The 17975-nt window shown below is 42.3% G+C and overlaps 1 protein-coding gene across 3 annotated transcripts in view; it reads left to right on the forward strand.

The window, feature by feature from the left end:
• The window catches only part of cpne9 (copine family member IX), a 627771-nt gene that overhangs the window by 517023 nt on the left and 92773 nt on the right, over positions 1-17975 (forward strand). For all 3 annotated transcript variants that reach the window (XM_073072861.1, XM_073072862.1, XM_073072863.1), the window contains one exon: positions 1972-2047. In XM_073072861.1, the coding sequence (XP_072928962.1) occupies positions 1972-2047 (76 nt within the window). The remainder of the gene's footprint in view (positions 1-1971; positions 2048-17975) is intronic.

Genomic DNA, 17975 nt, shown 5'->3' on the forward strand with positions numbered 1-17975 from the left:
ACCCAGGTACCAAGTCCCTGCCAAAACCTGAGTTCCCAGTCAAGTCCAAGACCCAAGTCCTAGTCCAGGTTTTCCAGTTTGTTCTTCTACGTTTACATCCAGGTTGACATTTTGTCCTCGCCCCTTGGCCTCCCTGGTTACTCTTAATAAACATACTACTTCAGTGTCTGTATCCTGCATTTGGGTCCGCTTCCCAACAGTTGGTGCCAGACAGGGTGGTTTGAGTATCTCAGAAACTGTTGATCTCCTGGGATTTTCATGCACAACAATCTCTAGAGTTTACAGAGAATGGTGAAAAAAACAAAAACATCCACTGAGCTGTAGTCCTGTGAGCAAAAAAGTATTGTTAATAGGACATCTGAGGAGAATGACCAGACTGATTCAGTTGATAGGAAAGCAGCAATAACTCACACACTACAAAAGTGGTGTGCAGAAGAACATGTCCGAATGCACAATGTGGTGAAACTTGATGTGGATGGCTGCAGCTGCAGAAGACCATGAATATACGCTAAGTGGCCACTTTATTAGGTGCAGGAGGTCGTAATAAAGCGGCCATTGGGTGTGTATGTTATCGCATAAACTCCACTTAGCAGAATCAAGGTTAGTTAGATGGTGAGAATATGAACAAAGTTCAGGAGTAAAAGGATTTAAAGGTTTTGATACAGACATCACTAAAAGCAAGTTAATGAAACTTTGTTAAAAAAATAAATATTTCAGTTCATTTCTAAAAAAAAGCAAATGTGTTAAATTTTGCAGGGTTACTTATGAGTTTACGTTTTCTAATCTTTTTATCGAGGCTTCTTGATCCTGCTTCCATCGACAGGCTCTCATTAATGCTCAATTTTTTTGTCTATTTCCAAAGAATTATTCAGTGCAAGGAATGTCACTTGTGGCTATTTGCTAACAGGTAATGGCTGTCTCTGAGTTTTGAATGCCCAATCTATAGATGTCCCCACGTATGAGCAATTTCCCGTAACATTAACATTAGAAGTCTGACATACCAACAAACAGCAGAACTAGCTTCCTCTTTTTCCACTTTTAGTATAGTTCTTTCTTACCAACTTTATTTGTTTATGATGCTACTTCTTGTAATGGTTACTATATTGAAATATTGAATGATTTCTGTGTTTTGCGGGGTTTTTCTGACTTATGCACAATATCAATTTATTGACATCTATAAATAATGGAAGTTGTTACTTACATGGGGAAGGCCTGGATATGAATTATAATCAGTTACTTCTGTTAATTAGATGGTTGTTTGTTGAAAATCAATTAAACATACTTACCCTCAACAGTGATTAGCAGAGCCTTTTAATGCACCTCATCTATTTCCCACAACTCTTCTCTGCCCCCTTCACCTGGTTCACAGCAAGGTTTGAAATCTTCTCATCATCACCTTCCACCCAACAGTCTCTGAATTCAATGGACCATTGTTCACACCTTCTACCACACTCAGTGAGATTCCACCACCAGATGCATTTTCCCTCCTACCTCTTTCAATATTGCAAATATCCCATACCTTTGATTACTTTGTGGTCCACTCTTTTTCCGCCATTGACCATTTCCCTTTTCATAGGACCTTCCCATGCAGGAGATGCAACATCTCCTCTTTTACCTGTTCACTTGGCACCATCTGGAGATACAAACAGTACTTATGGGAAGTGATTCACTTGAACTTCTTCCAATCTCGTGTATGTTTTGAATGCTCACAATGTGATCACCTGTGCATTAGTTGTGACAACGAATGAAGGAGAACAAATCAGAATTCAGATTTCTGAGTTTCTCACTCTCAGACCTCCATGACAAAGCTGGGAGACTCTCTCCCTTTAATATCCTGATAGCTGCTTTCACACAGAGAGGAGAAAGCATAAATGACTAGTGGACTAAAATCTAGATGAAACTCACAGATTTAATGTGTTTTCCTTCTTTTCTTTCCTCTCTCTTCTGTTTCCTACCCATCTTCAATACAAGTCATGACTTCATTGGTGAGTTCACTACCAGTTACAGAGAGTTGTCCCGAGGCCAAAGTCAGTTCAACGTCTATGAGGTGAGTGCAGGCCAATACCTATTCTGTCTAGAAAAGAGTCTGTTCACTGTTTCAACCTGATAATGGCACAGTTTTAATCCATTGACCTAACCAGTGACCTTATGTAAAAGAGTTCTTACATTGGAATCCCTCCTTGTCAAATCTAAAAGCAGATGGTAAGATGATATGAAAGCACAGTTCAGAGTCATGGTTTAACTTTTCATTTTTTGTTGTTATTTAATTCTGATAAAATTGAATCTATTTTAATTAATAATTATTATTATTATATGGAGTGGGGAACATTCTTCCTTTCAAAACATGCTAGAAAGCTGAGAAAGAACAATATTATGCAAGAACAAATTTGCCATGTATACTATTGTTTGATGTGGTATTTCAGATATTAACCAACATGGCAAAAATACAAGCAGTAATTTGACATGTGAACACGTTAGGAGATATTCTATCTTTGAAACCCCAACATCGTTCGTTGGTTTAGTTTTTGCTAGCAATTTATATTTCAGAAATATCTAGGCAACCCTATTGAAGACCAGTGGACTGCTTCTATACATATTGGCTGCCATATGCTAAATTGTACAATTCCTTAGTCTATTTTCCTTGTAATGTTCATCTACATTGGTTCCCAGCGAGCCAAACTCTGCTCAGTCTTAATTCTTGTCTTAAAATCTCTCTGTTGCCTTACACCTCTTTATATCAGCACTCTTAAGCCAAACAAACTGCTCTTCTCAGAGCAAGCTAGTCTCTTGCTCATCCCTTGATTTGTCAGGGCCCTAATTCCTGGGCCTCAATTCCTGGGCCTTCATAAACCTCCCTACCCATTTCTCTATCTTTCCTCCTTTGAAATACTCAATACAATCTGTCAATTGGAGACCTCACCTAAAAACCACTAACTGGCTTCAGGATTCAAGATTCAAGATTGTTTAATGTCATTTCCAGTTCACAAGTGTAAAGAACAAAATAATCTTTACTCCGGATCCAATGTAGCACAAAAAATAACAATATGATAAAAATGAACACAATAATAATAATAAAACACAATAAATAAGATAGCTTATATACATAAATTAATTGTATGTCCATAAAGTGACACTAGGCACAGGAGTGCCTGTACATAAAAAGTGGTTGTTGGGTTAGTGGGTGGAGGTGTTGATCAGCCTTACTGCTTGGCAAAAGTCACTGTTTTTGAGTCTGATGGTCCTGGCCTGGATGCTACTTAGCCTCTTCCCTTGGTGCCAGTTTTTGTCAGATCAACTTCCCAGGAAGTAAATGCCCTGGAATATTTTATAATGTTAAAGTTGATATATAAATCCAAGTTCTTAAACTTGTTCTCTTGATGCGCTTCAGCATTTTTACCTGCACTGAACTTCCTCTGTTGCTGTTACACTTTATTCCACATGTGCTATTGTTTTACCTGGTTCTAAATAAGTAATGAACTGATCAGTATGAACAGTTTGCAAAACCAGCTTTTCATTGTACCTCAGTATAGATGACTATATTGGTACTGGTATTAATTTATTGTTGTCACATATACCAAGATACAGTGCATGCTACTCATACAGATCAAATCGTTACACAATGCATTGAGGCAGAATAAGGTAAAACAGAAACAATGCAAAATAAAGTAAACGCTACTGAGAAAGCGCAGTGCAGGTAAAAATGAAGTGCAAGATCATAATGAGAGAGATTGTGAGGTAGATTAAGAGCCCATTTTATCATACAAGAGGTCCAATCAAGAGTCTGATAACAGTGAGATAGAAGGTGTCCTTGACCCTACTGATATATCCTTTCAAACATTTGTATCTTCTGCCTGATGAGAGAAGGGGAGGAGAGGGAATGTCTAGGATGGTTGGGGTCTTTGATTAGTTTGGCTTCTTTACTGAGGAATTGAGAAGCATAGACTTTAGAGTCCATAGAGGGGAGGCTGGTTTTTGTGATGTGCTGAGCTCTGTCTTCAATTCTCTGCAGTTTATTGCGATTACATGCAGAGCAGTTGCTGTACCAGTGTTATGCTTTATATGGTTCATCAACAATAGACAATAGACAATAGACAGTAGGTGCAGGAGTAGGCCATTCGGCCCTTCTAGCCAGCACCACCATTCACTGTGATCATGGCTGATCATACACAATCAGTACCCCGTTCTTGCCCTCTCCCCATATCCCTTGACCCCGCTATCTATAAGAGCTCTATCTAACTCTCTCTTGAATGCATTCAGAGACTTGGCCTCCACTGCCTTCTGGAGCAGAGCATTCTACATATCCACCACTCTCTGGGTGAAAACGTTTTTCCGCATCTCTGTCCTAAATGGCCTACCCCTTATCCTTAAACTGTGGCCTCTAGTCCTGGACTCACCCATCAGCGGGAACATGCTTCCTGCCTCCAGTGTGTCCAATCCTTTAATAATCTTATATGTTTCAATCAGATCCCCTCTCATCCTTCTAAATTCCAGTGTATACAAGCCCAGTCGCTCCAATCTTTCAACATATGACATTCCGGCCATTCCGGGAATTAACCTTGTGAACCTACGCTGCACTCCCTCAATAGCAAGAATGTCCTTCCTCAAATTTGGAGACCAAAACTGCACACAATACTGCAGGTGGGGTCTCACCAGGGCCCTGTACAGCTGCAGAAGGACCTCTTTACTCCTATACTCAATTCCTCTTGTTATAAACAAAAATTGGTGGGGGGTCAAACGTTATGTTTTATAACTTCAAAATATTAAAATATTAAAACTAATTCATAGGAAGACATGAGAGTCCGGGAATGTCTAACTTGGTGTTTATTTTAAGCAAAGCAGGCACGTATCATGTGGCGGTGTCATAATATAGCAATTCATGTATTTATACCTATAACTTATAATTAATTATTTAAGTGAACAATAATACTTAAATCAAACAATTATGTACAAGTATTACTTAAATATTAAATACACACATTCCTCCCTGCTTAATTATAAACTCCAACACAATAGAGAATGCACCCTAACTATATACACAATACAGTATACTATATAACACAACTACTACATACAGACATCCACAATATAGTAAATTTTAAATTGTCCCATTTAGGCCTAAAGATTTAATCACAGTGAAGGATTTCTTACCCTTGTGGGATAACGTCTTTCCTGACAAGGAGGACTACTCTGCTTGGCAGGTGAGACTTGTGGCTGTGGAAACAATCTCAGGTCCTGTGCCGTCCTCAGTGGTGGTTGTGGGAATCGACTCTGAGACTGCTGGAAGTGGTACCCACCTTTCTTCTTCTTCCTGTTGGTGCATCTTGATCTTTGGAATGTGCATTTAGTTCACTGGAGTACTTTCTTATTAATCTTTTTAGTGTTTCTTTATGATCTGCTCTTTCCTCTTGTTTTCCTCATCCACAACATCATCTGATGAATCCTTGGTTTTCGTGACACCAATTACTCCTTTCTTTCTGGCCTTCCATTCACTCAGCTGGGTTTGTTTTTTGCATCTACTTTTACAAGCAGTGTTTACTTTCCCACTTAAAGTTCATGCAATAACCTTAATGCATGATTCTAATTCTTTACACTCACAAAAGCCAGATGCTTGCAACTTTCCTGAAGCTCCTTGAACTCTCTCCCGGCTTAAAACATTTCGCAAATAAGTGCTGATTAACATATCAGAATCTTTCTCGGATATGTTGCTTACAAAAACTGTTGTAGTCAGACTACTGCTTTCGTCACTTTCACGATTCCTCTAAACAGCATGCTTCATCCTTGGTCCAACATGCTTTCCAGCCAGAGGCACAGAGGCTGACTTTATTGCGGAGATATGGTATTCAAATGGTGGATGGATCTCCAATCAATTTGCAGTTGTCTCATTCATGTCTTCACAATGCCGGTGCCCCTGTTTTTTACCACATACAAGCTCAACATGGCTTGGTGGTTGTTGTATTTCAGCAAAGCATATTTCTTATGACTTGGTTGGAACAGTTGAACTTTGAAGTAAACTGTATGCCTTTAAACCCAATGAACTCAGCAAAATTGGTACTCATTTATCATAGGCTCTTTTATTTGCTTCAAAATATTGTTGAAGTAGCTCAGTATACATATTCCAGTTATCTTCTGTATAATCAAATGTGTCAGCTTTTCAGATATAGCCAGCCATTTCTGCTTTTTTTTAACAACTATTATCACCTGGTACTCACTCTTTATGAACCTGTGAATTCCCTGTTCCTGCCTTCTTTTAAAACTTCATCATGTCTTTCCTTCTGAAGAACACATACTGCACTGCTTTTTTTTAAACTCTACATTCCTCACTACTTTTTTTTTGTTTGAACATCTTGCTGTGCTTCAACAAGTCAGTACTGTCTCAGGTTCATTTTAAAAAGTACCTCGTCACCAATGTTATGCTATCTTACTTCAAAACAAGAAACTGATTCAAAGGAAGACACAAAAAGTCTGAGAATGCAGATCTAACTTCAAGTTTACTTTAAGTGAACCGCAGACTTAACACTTGGTAGCTTTCTTCTCCATGATCTCACCTTGGTTGGGCAGGACAGGTTGTTGGTGATGTTCACTCCCAGGAATTTGAAGCTCTCAACCCTCTCAACTTTAACCCCATTGACATACATGGGGTATGTGCGTAACCCCATTAATATACATGGGGTATGTGTGTAACCCCATTGACATACATGGGGTATGTGTGTAACCCCATTAATATACATGGGGTATGTGTGTAACCCCATTGACGTACATGGAGTATGTGTGTAACCCCATTAATATACATGGGGTATGTGCGTAACCCCATTAATATACATCGGGTATGTGTATAACACCATTGACGTACATGGGGTATGTGCATAACCCCATTGACACACTTGGAGTATGTGCGTAACCCCATTGACGTACATGGGGTATGTGCATAACCCCATTAATATACATGGGGTATGTGTATAACCCCATTGGCGTACATGGAGTATGTGTGTAACCCCATTGACGTACATGGGGTATGTGTATAACCCCATTAATATACATGGGGTATGTTTATAAACCCCTTCCTGAAGTCCTTTGCTTTGCTGACATTGAGGGAAACATTGCTGTCATGACAGCATGTCACTAATTTCCCTTTCTCCTTCCTGTAGTCCAACTCATCGCTATTAGAGATAGGGTCCACTATGGTGGTACCTTGAGCAAATCTGTAGATGGAGTTTAAAACATAATCAGGTCACACAGTCACAAGTGCACAGGGAGTAGGGTAGGGAGTTGAGGGTGGAACACCAGTCTTTAGAATCATCATAGCTGAAGTGTTAGGGCTTATCTTTACTAATTGTGGCCTATCGATCAGGAAGTCATGGATCCTGTTGCATTGACTCCCAGGGTCTGGAGTTTGGTGATGAGTATGCTTAGAATTATCGTGTTAAAGGCAGAGCTCTAGTCGATAAACAACAGTCTGCCGTAAACAACATTAACTACATAACTGCCCATATGCTCCAAAGACGACTTTAGGGCCAGTGAGATGGCATCTGCCATTGACCAGTTTCAGTGGTAGGCAAATAGCAGGAGGTCAATGTTTCAGGAAGGCTGGAGTTGATGTGTGCAATAATAAGCTGATACCAATACGTTCCCTAAAGATTTTTCTGCAATTCTGCCGCATACTGGGTTTCTTCTCAGGATGCCTCTGCCTCACCGAACTGCAAGGATTCAGTGGCAAACCTGCATTTCAAAGGTCCATCTCTGTAGTGAGTATGGCAGGTGGAAGTCAGAGAAGAAAAAATGGCAGTGGTGAGGAAACGTGTACCTCAGGCCAGTCAGTCAATTTGCGTAACTTTAACCTTTTTATGAGCTATTCTAGCTCGCAAGGAAGTTAGTATCAACCCTTATGACACACAGATCTAAGGTGTTATGGAGCAGTGTTCATCAAAATGGCCTTTTGTTGAATGTCCTTTGCACATTTTCAGTGCAATCTTGTAGGGTAATGTAATGGATGACAGATGACACATACTGTTCATAATAAAAACTGTTTTACATAATTCACAAACACCATCATTGAGTTGTGTTTGAGATAATGTCTGAACATATTGATGTCAAAGTAAGACAACTGCTTTTGGTTTATTCCTAATGGAAATAAAGGACTCTGGCTTTTGTTAGGTACATAAACTGACTCTCATATGTTTTATTCTCAAAATCCTACACTGGGGATAATTCCAGAGTTACTCAACAACAAGTTGACCAATGCAGTTGCTTTGAAGCTACCGGAGTTTTGGGAACAACATGCTACCACGTGGTTTACATGGGTAAAAGCCCAGTTCCTGCTATGAAAAATCACTGCAGCCAGGGTGATGAGTCTCCTAGGAGACCTGCCTGCACATGGTAATTAGGTCACTTGCAAAACTCATCTGTTACAGACTTTGAGTCTGAGTGCGCCAAACAGTTGCTCTCCTTGCCTGGGCTGGGTGATGCTAGGCTTTCAGAACTAATGGATCACATGCTTACTCTCCTGAGCAATCACCATCTTTATTTTATTTTTAAAGAGCTCTTTATGCAACAAATGCCTGAACAAGTTCACACAGCCCTCACTAATTCACCCATGAAGGACTATAGGGAGCTTGCTAAAATGGCCAGCAACATTGTATCATTCCTCCTCCTTTCCCTGTCTCAATAAGCCCTGTCAGCAGAGCCACCAGGAGACCCAAGCTCGCAGCTCCAAAGCAGACAATGCAGTGACCATGCACACTTTGGCACAAATGCCAACCATGCAGCTTCAACAGTGCCAGTGCACAGTGCATCAGGATGTCGGAGGTCTGTGAACAATGTGGGTTCCAGCTGCCAGGATTGTCTATTGTTCATTTTGACACCCTTGCAGGATGACTCTTCCTGTGTGACACAGGTGCTGAAGTGAGTACGCTGCCAGCATCGCCCATTGATTATACAGCAGAGCCACGGACCCTCACTGGAGGCTGCCAATGGCAACAGGATCCAGACTTATTGGACACAGTGTGTGACACTCTGCTTCAGTGTATGACGCCACACATTTGTCTCAGCTAAAGTTGCTAGACCTCTGCTCAGTGGAAGTTCCCTGTGCTCCAAAGGACTGTTAGTAGATCTTAAGAACCACTGGCTTGTGGACACAAAGGACTTTGTGTATTAGCCGGTACCCCCAGTAAGTTCCTCACAAGAACTCTGTCTAGTGCTAGCCCCACCACATGACAATTCACTCACCTACTGGGCAAATTCCCAAACCTCACCAAGCCTACATTTTCCATTGCAATTACAAAGCATGGGGTTGAGCACCACATTTCCACAGCTGGCTTGCTGGTCCACACTCGTGCACATTGACCAGACTCAGAAAAGCTGACCAGTGTGAAGGTTGAGTTTGCCAACATAGAAATATAGCACGGTAAGTAGGTCAAATAGCCTTTGGTCTTCGCTCCTCCTTATGGTCCCCAAGCCCGATGGTGATTGCTGTCCATGCAGCAATTACCACTGCCTTATCGAGGCCACCAACCTAATCCATACCCAGTCCCACATATTCAAGACTTTTCGGTGCATTTAGCCAGAATGATAATTCTGTTCTAAAGTGGACATAGTCAGGAGCTACCATCAGGTACCCGTGTGCACTGAGGACATTCCCAAAACTGCTGTTAGAGCCCCATTGTCCCTTTGAGTTCTGTGCATGCCACTTAGACTGAAGAATGCAGCACGGACTTTCCAATGGCTGATAGACCCTGCATTAAAGACTTAGATTTTCTTTTTGTTTACCTCAATGACATACTTTTCGCAGGTGCATCCAAACCTGATCATGTATCTCATCTCTGCACACTTTTAGAGAGCTTAAGCAAACATGGGTTGATTATTAACCTGCTAAATGTCAGCTTGGGTTGTCAACCATTGACTTTCTTGGCCAACGCATGTCCACAGAAGGTGCAATTCCTTTCCCATCAAAGGTAGCCACTATTATGGATCTCCCACTGCCTCAAACTACTAAAAAACTACAGGGGTTTTTAGACATGGTGATTTTCTACTATTGCTTATTCCGTGAGCTGCTGAACTGATGCTCCCCCTGTCTAGTGTGCTTAAAGGCAATACCCCTTGACTGGTCAGGGCATGACCAGGGCATTTGATGATATCAAACGAGATCTTTCTAACATGACTGTAATGGCAGACCAGACCCCCAACTGCCATCACCACTGATGCTTCAAATTATGCTGTGGGTGCTGTGACTGAACAGCTGCTTGGAGGCGTGAAGCAGAACACAAGAACATAAGAAATAGCAGCAGAAGGAGGCCATCCGGCCCATTGAGCCTGCCCCACCATTCAATAATATAATGGCTGATCTGTCCATAAACTCAGCCTCACTAGAACCCTGTACAGTTGCAGCATGACCTCCCTGCTCTTGAATTCAATCCCTCTAGCAATGAAGGCCAACATTCCGTTTGCCTTCTTAATAACCTGTTGTACCTGCAAGCCAAATTTTGCGAGCTGCTCCCCTTCTTCAGTCAGCAGCTCTACCCACCTGAAAGAAAGTATAGCATGTTTGATGTGAGCTTCTATATCTCTACCTGCCATTTTTGCTTTCTTCTGGAGTGTCACCATTTCTCAGTGTTCATTGACCACAAACCCGTCATGCACATGATGGCCAAACTCTCAGACCCCTGGTCTGCATGGCAGCAATGTCATCTGGCTTACATATCAGGGTTCACAACTGATATACAACGTATCAAGAGGAAATACAATGCCATGGCTGATTGCATCTCATGGCCAGCAGTTAAAGCTGTACATGTAGGGGTTAATCATGTCCACAAGTTACTAACCCAGAGGTCCAGGCTTACCGAACAGCAGTCATGGGCCTGCAATTGGCTGACATGAAGTTCGGAGAAGCTGGATTTTCTCTCCTGTGCAATGTCTCAACCGGTCTTCCTTGACCCATCATGTCTGGAAACTGGAAATGGGCTGTTTTTGATCTATACATGGCTTCCCTAATCCAGACCAGAAGGTCTCACAGGAACTGGTTACACTAAAAAGGACATGATTAGACTGCAGCTGGTGTGGAGTGCCAGTGGGCAAGAATTAATTGTATTGTTCAAGCACTATTGTCACCTTTTGAGGTCCCTGAGTAATGGTTTGACCATGTCAGGGTGGACCTTTTTGGTCCTCTTCCCTCCTCCCGTAGTTTCATGCACCTTCTGCCCATGGTGCACCCTACCACCAGGTGGCCAGAGGCCGTCCGTCTAGTAGTGATGACAGCTGCAGATATGCCTTCATTGGCACCTGGGTTACTCAGTTTGTCAGTTCATCTGAAATTTCCTCTGACCATGGTCCTCAGTTCATTTCAGACCTCTCGTCATTTGACTACATCACACCACGGCATATCACCTGCAGTCTATGCAAGCAGTTTCACCGCTCCTGAAAGGTTGCTCTGAAGGCTCCCCTAACTGATGGTTGTTTCCCATGGGTCGTGTTAGGGCTCAGAATTGCTCCAAATGAGTATCTGTAGTCGTCCACAGCTGAGATGGTATACGGCAGCCTTTACAAGTGCCAGGTGATTTCTTTCTACCATGACACACACCAATATCCCCTTAGGCCCCCTTACGATGGCCCATTTCACAGTTTGGACAGAGAGAAAAGGTTTTTATCACAGATTAGAAGGGTAACCCGAATATCTACTTAAACCTGAACCTACTTAAACTGACCCACCAAAATTTGGAGTATTCCGCTACCACGCCCCTGCCGTCGCAACATGATCATGGGAGTATCGATGCACCTGCAGTTCCTCCACCAATAGAACACAGGATCCAAGCTCCAGACAGGCTCACGATGCCGGTTTTAGTGAATTCTGTGGCAGCCTATGTAGGGTAACATAATTGGGAGAAATATACAAAATTCACAACCACCATTTATTATCACCAGCATGTGTCGAGAAATGTGTTAACTTAGCAGCAGCAGTTCAATGCAATACATAACCTAGAAGAAAAAAATAAGAATAATAAATAAATAAGAATTAATTACCATATGCGTATATTGAATAGATTAAAATTATGCAAAAGCAGAAATAATATATATTAAAAAAGTGAGGTCGTGTCCAAGGGTTCAATGTCCATTTAGGAATCGGATGGCAGAGGGGAAGAAGCTGTTCCTGAATCGCTGAGTGTGTGCCTTCAGGCTTCTGTACCTCCTACCTGATGGTAACAGTGAGAAAAGGGCATGTCCTGGGTGCTGGAGGTCCTTAATAATGGATTCTGCCTTTCTGAGACACCGCTCCCTAAACATGTCCTGGGTACTTTGTAAACTAGTACCCAAGATGGAGCTGACTAAATTTACAACCCTCTGCAGCTTCTTTTGGTCCTGTGCAGTAGCCCCCCCCCCCCCCCATACCAGACCGTGATGCAGCCCTTCAAAATACTCTCCATGGTACAACTATAGAAATTTTTGAGTGTATTTGTTGACATACCAAATCTCTTCAAACTCCTGACATAGCCACTGCCTTGCCACCCTGGCAGTACATTCCAGGTTCCGACCACGCTCTGTGTAAAAACCTGTCCCACTCCATTGTCCATTGAACTTTCTTCCACTCATCTTAAATGCATGTGTTCCAGTATCAGACATATTGCCCTTGGAAAAAGAAGGCAGCTGCTTATCCTACCTGTGCTTTTAATAATTCTGCTGCCCCTAGTTTGTCCAACCTCTCCTCATAGCACGTGCCTCTAATCCAGGCAGCATCCCAGTGAACCCCTCCATATCCTCTATATCGCCCCACTGGAGATTTATAACAAACTTAAGAATGGAATGATTTGAATGAGTCACAGCATTTTCCTCTTGACCATGAGGAAATCCTCCTTCTAAAGCCCATCACGCCTACAGGGACATAAGCCACTGAGAGCAGTTGCTGTGCCTGGCCTGTCTTTCAAGTCCAGGTATAACCCATCTATACATCTTCAGAATCAGAATCAGGTTTAATATCACCGGCATGTGTCATGAGGTTTGTTAACTTAGCAGCAGCAGTTCAATGAGATACACAGTATAGAAGGATGAATCAATCAATCAATTACAGTACAGTATACATATGTTGAATAGATTAAAAATCGTACATAAATAGAAATAATATATATTTAAAAAGTGGGGTAATGTTCATGGGTTCAATGTCCATTTAGGAATTGGATGGCAGAGGGGAAGAAGCTATTCCTGAATCGCTGAGTGTGTGCCTTCAGGCTTCTGTACCTCCTACCTAATGGTAACAGTGAGAAAAGGGTATGTCCTGGGTGCTGGAGGTCTTTAATAATGGACGCTGCCTTTCTGAGACACCGTTCCCTGAAGATGTCCTGGGTACTTTGTAAGCTAGTACCCAAGATGGAAACGGCTAAATTTACAACCCTCTGCAGTTTCTTTCGGTCCTGTGCAGTAGCCCACCCATACCAGACAGTGATGCAGTTGTCAGAATGCTCTCCACAGTACATCTATAGAGGTTTTTGAGTGTTTTTGTTGATATACCAAATCTCTTCAAACTCCTAATAAGGTATAGCCACTGCCTTGCCTTCTTTATAACTACATTGGTATGTTGGGTCCAGTTTAGATCCTCAGAGATTTGACACCCAGAAACTTGAAACTACTCACTCTCTCCACTTCTGAGGATCCTCTATGAGGATTGGTATGTGTTCCTTCATCTTACCCTCCCTGAAGACCACAATCAGCTGTTTCGTCTTACTGACATTGAGTGCCAGGTTGTTGCTGCGGCACCACTCCACCAGTTGGCGTATCTCACTCTCGTCACCACCTGAGATCCTACTAACAATGGTTGTATCATCAGCAAATTCATAGATAGCAGTTGAGCTATGCCTAGTCACACAGTCACATCTATATAGAGTAGAGCAGTGAGCTGAGCACACACCCCTGAGGTGCACCAGTGTTGATCATCAGCAAGGAGGAGATGTTATCACCAATCCACACAGATTGTGGTCTTCCGGTTAGGAAGTCGGGGATCCAATTGCAGAGGGAGGTGCAGAGGTCCAGGTTCTGTAACTTCCCAATCCAGATTGTGGGATTGATGGTATTAAATGCTGAGCTATAGTTGATGAACAGCACCCTGACAGAGGTGTTTGTGTTGTCCAGGTGGTCTAAAGCCATGTGGAGAGCCATTGGGATTGTGTCTGCTGTTGACCTATTGTGGCGATAGGCTAACTGCAATGGGTCCAGGTCCTTGCTGAAACAGTACCTCAATCTAGTCATGACAACCTCTCAAAGCATTTCATCACTGTCGATGTGAGCGCTACCGGGTGATAGTCATCAAGGCAGCCCACATTATTCTTCTTAGGCACTGATATAATTGCTGCCTTTTTGAAGCAAGTGGGAACTTCTGCCTGTAACAATGAGAGGTTGAAAACTCCTGCCAGCTTGTTGGCACCGGTTTTCAGAGCCTTACAAGGTACTCCATCAAGACTTTCTGCCTTGTGAGGGTTCACTCTCTTTAAAGATGCCTAACATCGACTTCTGAGACAGAGATCACAGGGTCACTGGGTGCAGCAGGGATCTTCACAGCTGTAGTTATATTCTCCCTTTCCAAGCATGCATAGAAGGCATTGAGTTCATCTGGTAGTGAAACATCGCTGCCATTCATGCTATTGGATTTCGCTTTGTAGGAAGTAATGTCTTGCAAACCCTGCCAGATGTTGCCTCCAACCTCATTTGAAATTGTCTCTTCACCCTTGAAATAGCCCTCCGCAAATCATACCTGGTTTTCTGGTACAGACCTTGGTCACCAGACTTGAATGCCACAGATCTAGCCTTCAGCCAATGTACCTCCTGGTTCATCCACGGCTTTTGGTTTGGGAATGTACAGTAAGTCTTTGTGGGCACACACTCATCCACACAGGTTTTAATGAAATTGGTAACAACTGCAGCATACTCATCCAGATTCGAAGATGAATCCCTGAATACAGTCCAGTCCATCGATTCAAAGCAGTCCTGTAGGCGCTCCTGTGCTTCCCTTGTCCAAACCTTCTTGGTCCTCACTACTGGTGCTGCAGTCTTCAGTCTCTGCCTATACTCAGGGAGTAGAAGTACAGCCAGGTGATCAGACTTCCTGAAGTGAGGGCGTGGAATAACATGGTAGACATTCTAGATGGTGGTGTAACAATGGTGCAATGTGTTGTTTCCTCTGGTATTGCAAGTGATTTTTTTCAGACTGGCCTGGTTAAAATCTCCCAAAACGATGGTGAAGGTGTTAGGGTGTGCTGTTTCATGCATGTTAATCCCATTGCTCAGATCATCTAAAGGCTGATTGACATTGGCCTGAGGTGGAATGTATACTGCTACCAGAATGACCCTGGAGAACTCCCGTGGTCGGTAAAAAAGACGGCACTTTACTGCCGGATATTCCAGGTCTGGTGAGCAGAATTGGGACAGCACTGATATATTTGTGCACCAAGAAGAGTTGATCATCAGTCATACTCCTCCACCTCTGCTTTTGAGAGACTCTATAGATCTATCCTGACAGTGTATAGTAAACCTGTCGATCTGAATCACTGCATCTGATGTGGAAAGGGTTAGCCAGGATTCCATGAAACAAAGGATCCATGCGGTCCTAATATCCCTCTGATTCAGCACCCTGGCTCTGAGATCATCAATCTTATTCACCAGAGACTGCACGTTTGGCAGCAAGCTACTCAGAATTGGGAGTTTAAAACCGTTTCCTTAAACACACTTGTATCCCTGATCTGCAGCCACACTTTCTCCGTGGAATCCTACGAGGATGCATCTGTCCACAATCAGTATTGCTTCTGTCAGTTTTAAGCAGCGATTAGTTCATTTAAGTGCATTAAGACATCTTTGTTGACTGTACTGACCTTGGTAGCAGTTGTGCTTTTTAGCTGTATCAGGCTGAAACGAGAATATTTAACTGTATCCATTGAGAGATCTGCTGTCCCTCTGCGCCCCATTTGCTGTATGTTTCTTATATTCCAGAGCCCACTGTATTAGGTAAAGTATGAAATTTAGCCCTGAGGATTTAAAGTACAGCATGAAGTTACAAAAGGAAACCCTGGAGCAAGCAGTAGCAGAAAGATGAAGCACTTCAGGTATCATCAAATACAGATTGTATACGTCACCATATACAGGCCTGAGGGTAAGTTTCTTGCTGGCAATCATAGTGAATACAAGAAAAACAATAGAATCAATGAATGACCGCACCCAAAAATGGTGAACAAGCCATCAATGAGCAAAACATAACAAACTGTGCAAATACTAAAAGAAAGAGAAAGAAAAGAAATAATACTAATAAAGAAATAAATAAGCAAGCAAACAAATAAATGAACAATAAATATCAGGAACATGAGATGAAGAGTGCTTGAAAATGAGTCCATAGGTTGGGAGAACAGTTTAGTGTTGGAGTGAGTGAAGTTATCAGGAGCCTGATGGCTGAGGGGCAGTAATTGTTCATGTGGAGTCATGCAGAGTCAAAGTCCAGGATACACTCAGTCAGGCTCGGGGATCTATCCACCTTAAGGCAATCCCTCATGATAAACCTGATGCTGATGCTACACACCCAAAATGCCGGAAGAACTCAGCAGGCCAACCAACGTCTATGGAAGTGAGTAAAACAGTCGACATTTCGGGCCGAGACGCTTCTTCAGGACTCGGCCCGAAAGGACTAATTGTCTTGGTGGTTTTGTTTGCCTCAGTAAGATTTCTTGAGGTATTTGTGTACATTAAAGGTTCTCTTAAATGCTAATTTAGCTCAGCTTTGTTTTCTGCTGTTGAGTGCAGTCAATGTACGAAGCTAATTCTCGTCCTTAGAAGGAACATGACAGCTCTTTAAGAACACTCCAAAGTTCAAAAAGCTAATGTGACTGAGTATTCAATAATATTTTATGAATGATAATAATATTATAAAAATTCAGAGAGCAAACACCCATTTAAATATAATAGCCTCCAGCCTAACGGCATGAATATCAATTTCTACTGCTGGTAAAAAAAATGTCACCCCTCTCCCCTCTTCTTCTATTCCCCACGCTCTCCCTTTTCATCTTCTCACTTGCTTAACATCGCCCCCCAGTGCCCCTCCTTCTTCCCTTTCGCCAGTGGTCCACTCTCCTCTCCTATCAAATTCCTTCCTCTCCAGCCCTTAACCTTTTCCACTCCCCTGGCTTCACCTATCACCATCTAGCTTAACCTCCTTACCCCATTGCCATGTTTTTATTCGGTCATCTCCCACTTCCTTTCCTGTCCTGAAGAAGGGTCTCGGCCTAAAATATCAACTGTTTATTCATTTCCATAGATGCCAAGTTCCTCCAGCATTTTGTGTGTGCTGTTTCAAATATAACAGCTCCATTATTCTCGCAATTCACTTCAATTAACTTCTCAGTGCAATTTTCTTAGACATGGAGTGTGAAGTGCATAAAGCTAGATTTCACTGTAATCTCCTGTTTTTAGCCCTACAATAATTTAATGGAGAGGAATATGCATTATTGATCCTGGCTCTTTGGACTTACTGTGCATTTTCTGAATAGCTCTCCTTCATTCCTGTCTTTTAATGGTGAGCAGATCTGTAAATGTGTGGTAGCAGAGCAAAGCTGCCAGGTCTAATGAGATCCAGCTCTGAAGCAACCCTAATAAATTGCCATTCTCTGAAACAGCTAATTGCATTTGCTAAGCAGGCTGAGGAACACCTGATGTATCTGCAGCCCATACATATGAACAGGCCAGAGTGTCCATATGGTGGCTACTGTACAACACTGGGCATTTCTGCTGCCCTGGAATCATTTGCTCCACATCCATACCTGTATTTTTATATAATTCTGTGTATTATTGAACCTGGTTCTTTGGACTTACTACAATCAGGACTACAATGTTTTGTAAATGGTGAGAAGATATTTTGATGTGAAGAGGGAAGTTGCCCTGATCTTGATTCAACTAGGTTGCGGCCAGCCTCTTTCGAGTGACAGTTTCTGAGTCTGCTGAATAAGTACATAGATTTCTGACTC

Source organism: Hemitrygon akajei, chromosome 19, assembly GCF_048418815.1.
Source record: "Hemitrygon akajei chromosome 19, sHemAka1.3, whole genome shotgun sequence".
NCBI classification, from domain to species: Eukaryota; Metazoa; Chordata; class Chondrichthyes; order Myliobatiformes; family Dasyatidae; genus Hemitrygon; species Hemitrygon akajei.